The sequence below is a fragment of the Rattus rattus genome, chromosome 1 (assembly GCF_011064425.1).
Source record: "Rattus rattus isolate New Zealand chromosome 1, Rrattus_CSIRO_v1, whole genome shotgun sequence".
NCBI classification, from domain to species: Eukaryota; Metazoa; Chordata; class Mammalia; order Rodentia; family Muridae; genus Rattus; species Rattus rattus.
This window is the reverse complement of record NC_046154.1, coordinates 197082028-197086319: the sequence shown is the minus strand read 5'-3', so window position 1 is coordinate 197086319 and position 4292 is coordinate 197082028. Positions and strand designations below refer to the sequence as shown.

Genomic DNA, 4292 nt, shown 5'->3' with positions numbered 1-4292 from the left:
TGGTGATTTCACAGAGAAAAGAAAAGAAAGAAAGAAAGTCAGTCAGTCAGACAGACAGACAGACAGACACACACACACACACACAGAGGCAGTGATTAACTATCACCTGTTTCATCAATTTCACAAGTGCACATGAATACTTATAAACACATATATATATACCTACATATGTATGTATGCATATAATGCATATGCATATGTATGTAAACATATATATACATACATATATTGCATATTGTATATACACATTGACAGACAGATGCATATATGTATATAAACATTTGGTGGATGAAGCACAGCCCCATCAGCCACACTTTATTTTATTTTTTTTTTGAGAAATAGAAAGTTATTTTATTAACACGCTTTTACATTTACAGTTCATTAGCTAATCAACATCAACATGCAAAAATAAGCGCTAGATACAAACCTCTACAATATGGTTTTGTGTGAATTACAATGGTTCATGTCTGGAAAACCCGTCAGTACTTACTTTAGCTGAACTATCAGTTTCCGTAATGAAAAGCATGTACACTCTAGGACTACGGAACCACCTGGCAAGGCCTCTGCAGAAACTCAGTCCAGTGGCTTTCCCGTGAATACATTCTCAAAGCAGGAGATAAGGCGGTGCTGGAAGGTGAGACGCTGAACCTGTGCACAGACACAGCCCCAGACACCCTGGCCACAAGGGCAGAGGCTCGAGTAGTAGCCCAGGTGCATGTGGTGGATGGTGCTTTGGCAGCAGCTAGACAGTGAAGTCAGGAAAGGCCTCGGCACCACGTCACAAGTCACTGCAGCCAACCCGGTACGGCCAGCACCTTGCCCAGGCTGTGACCAACAAGAGTTGGCACAGGACCAGCCTGCTCCTCAAGCTCCCTGAGTCCCGTCACTAGCAAAAAGGAAGGAAACGGAGAGACACAGGAAACAATCGATGACCCAATTCCTCTTCTGAGATGCTCTGGATTTCCCAAAGCTCAGGTCACACTGTAGAGAAAGTTTCCTTTGAGAGGTGCAAGAACTTGCAGAGGCATCAGTCGAGTTATGTTACAAAATCCCTCAAACCAAACGCTGTTCTGAAGCACAGACTTAGTAAATCTCACTTTCTTTTTCTAAGAGTATTTGTCGTTTGCTCACTGATCTTTGGTCGCAAGAAACAAATGCCGAGGCAGGCTGGGGTCAGGGGGGTCAAGGGTCAGGGCAGGAGGGCATGGCTCCCACCCACCACAGCCTCTGGCCAGGGTGCACATGGCAACGCAGGCCTACATGATGTACACTTTTCAGCTTGGGAGAAGTGGAAGACTTCTTTGGTTCTTGGGCAAACAACTTTATCATCTTGACGAATAGAAAGCAGAGAATTGTAGCCATAGACATAGCCATTAGGCAGCATCATGGGTGGGTTGTTCTCGTTCATCACGTCACCAGAGATCTTGCAGACCAGGCGGGAGTTGGCACAGTGAGCCATGGGTAGGGGCTGTGCCAGTTTGTTCAGAGAGCGGCTGCACACAGGGCAGTCGGGGCTCTTGGAGCTGCCATCCTCCTTGTAGCACTGTGGTGTCTTTATTGCTGAGAGCCCAGCCTGCAGGGTGAGGGTGAAGACGGAGCTGTTTCCCAGCTGGTGCAGCCGGTAGTTGTCATATCGAAACTGCTGGATCAGCATTCGCCACCGGGCTGGGTCCAGGAGGTCCTTGTATGGAGAGATGTGCGTGTCTGGGGGGAAGGCCAGCATGCCCATGACCTGGCGGACCTCATCCAGCTGGCCCCCTTCAGCCTGGCTGAAGTGCTTTCTCGCATGTCTCACAGCATCCAGGCGCTTGTTCTGCCGGACAAGTTCGATGAACTCCTGAATCCTGAGGCTGAACTCTAAGCAGCTCTTCATCTTCCGGAGTCGGGACTTGTTATCATGGCACCAGGCAAGGCAGGTGGCTGTCTCACGCCTCTCCAAGGACTCCTCCACTTCTTTGGCTGTCAGGAACATCTCGATATTCACAAGGTCCTCAATGCCACTCTGGCGAGCCAGCTTCACAGCGGTGTTGTAGTAGCCACAGCGGAGCAGGTGCTCCACCATCATTCGGTCCATGCGCTTCCGCTTCCACATGCTGGCCGCCGCTGGCTGGTCACTGCTGTGCTCCTTGAGGTGCTCGATCCTGCGTTTGCAGAGCTTGGCGCTCTCATCCTCGGCCTGGATGGACTCTACTGCCTTCCTCTTGAGGACACTCAGCTTCTCCACCACTCCATCCAGTAGGCTGACCACAGAGTCCACAGCTGGGCAGCTACTCAAGGTCTTCTCAAGCTCAGCTACCACCATGGTGACGTGGCTGGTCTCCCGATCAATGTTTTTCTGAGCAGCTCGGAAGCGTTTATTCAGTGTCTCATAGGGCACCTTGAGGGTTGGGTACTCCTGCACCTTCAGGGTCATGGACAGCTGGGCCGCCGACTCCTGCACCGCCATCTTGGGCCGGCCGAGCGGAGGAGCCACACTTTATTTTTTTCTCTCGGCCTTTTTAGACCCTCTTAGACAAAAGTTCTTTATAAAATTACCTCATAGATAAAATGTTACACAAAAGGGGAGTTACAGAGGATGCCGATAGTAAGTTTGAAGCAATGTTTCATTCTATAAGCTCAGTATAAGTTCAAAGCAACAGTTTCCCAAGGCCTTATTTTATCATACTGCACACTTGTGGCCTTGTCCTTGGACCTGACCTGAAGGAATGTTTTTCCTGATCACAAATTTGTTCCAAGTCTAGTTTTCTTAGTAGAATTTATGAAAGCTCATTGTATCCCTTATTGTACATTCCTTTACTTATTGATCTATGAGGAGGGGGCACATTCTATTGTTGATTCTAACTTTATTGCACCTTTCTGGCAAAAACAAAAAACAAACAAAAAAACCCTAAAACAATCTCCTTAAACTTCCTAAAATTATTTGAATCAAATCAGGAATACCATAAAGTCATGAATTCATCTATACATCATTAATCATCTATATATCAATATTCATCTTCATGTTGATCTGCAGGAAGTTTTCCCAATAGGCTGGAATGATGCTCAGGAAACATTAGACTAGGTAATCATGTCAGGAAAGGCATATCAGTACTGAGAAGCAATCCTGGGATGAACTCTGGGGCTGTGCCTCTCCAGAATGTACCCATTGCAGCCATGCAAAACAGTGGTCCATCTCTAGGTAGACCTTTCCTAAATGGCTTCTGTCACATACACACATGCATCACACATGTACACACACACACACACACACACACACACACACACACACACACTTTATTCAAATTCAGCTGTATGTACCTGGACAAAAACATTTTCTCTTAGAACATGCTAGAAAGTTCTCTGAACCATTGCCCAATTTTCCTCATCAGGGACCAGGAAGCTCCTCACTACCCTCAATTCTCTTGGATTTTAGTTTAGGTCAAAGCTTGTCTTTGTCCAGAGGATGTATTGGGTTATCTTGGTGTGTTCTCTAGAAGGGCAGGGTGTGCAGCTAATGCAACTTCAAGGAACAGAGGTTTAGTATTAAGGAAGTCTTGTTTTTTTTCTTTTTTTTTCTTTTTTATAAAATATTCTTTAATTGAAGGTAAAGTAAATTATTGATACATTTTAGATACCTTTGAATTAAACTTGCAAATTAACATTCCAAGAATAGTCCTAAATAAATGTTTATATATAATTTTAAACTACTGGAAAATATTTTGAGGAAAACAGTAAAAACAAGGCCAAAATATAATTTAAAATTTTAAAGACAAGACAAATTAGATGTACCAAGTAAGAGGACACAAATAATTAAAATATTTAAGTAATCACAATGTAGATTATATGAACCATCCTTGTAAAACTGTCTGATTGTATCATTTTTTTTTTTATTAACTTGAATATTTCTTATATACATTTCGAGTGTTATTCCCTTACCGGTTTTCCGCAAACATCCCCCCCCCCTCCCCTTCCTTATGGGTGTTCCCCTCCCCACCCTCCCCTCCCCCCAACCGTCTAGTTCACTGGGGGTTCCGTCTTAGCAGGACCCAGGGCTTCCCCTTCCACTGGTGCTCTTACTAGGATATTCATTGTTACCTATGAGGTCAGAGTCCAGGGGCAGTCCATGTATAGTCTTTAGGTATAGTCCCTGGAAGCTCTGGTTGCGTGGCATTGTTGTACATATGGGGTCTTGAGCCCCTTCAAGCTCTTCCAGTTCTTTCTCTGATTCCTTCAACGGGGGTCCTATTCTCAGTTCAGTGGTTTGCTGCTGACATTCGCCTCTGTATTTGCTGTATTCTGGCTGTGTCTCTCAG

General features: G+C 45.2%; 1 protein-coding gene across 1 annotated transcript; it reads right to left on the bottom strand.

The window, feature by feature from the left end:
• Nucleotides 1–1180: 1180 nt before the first annotated feature.
• Nucleotides 1181–2461, bottom strand: LOC116909388 (E3 ubiquitin-protein transferase MAEA). The gene has a single exon (XM_032912946.1). The coding sequence runs from the start codon at nucleotides 2444–2446 to the stop codon at nucleotides 1190–1192; it is 1257 nt and encodes a 418-aa protein (XP_032768837.1). The 5' UTR covers nucleotides 2447–2461; the 3' UTR covers nucleotides 1181–1189.
• Between the last annotated feature and the right edge of the window lie 1831 nt (nucleotides 2462–4292).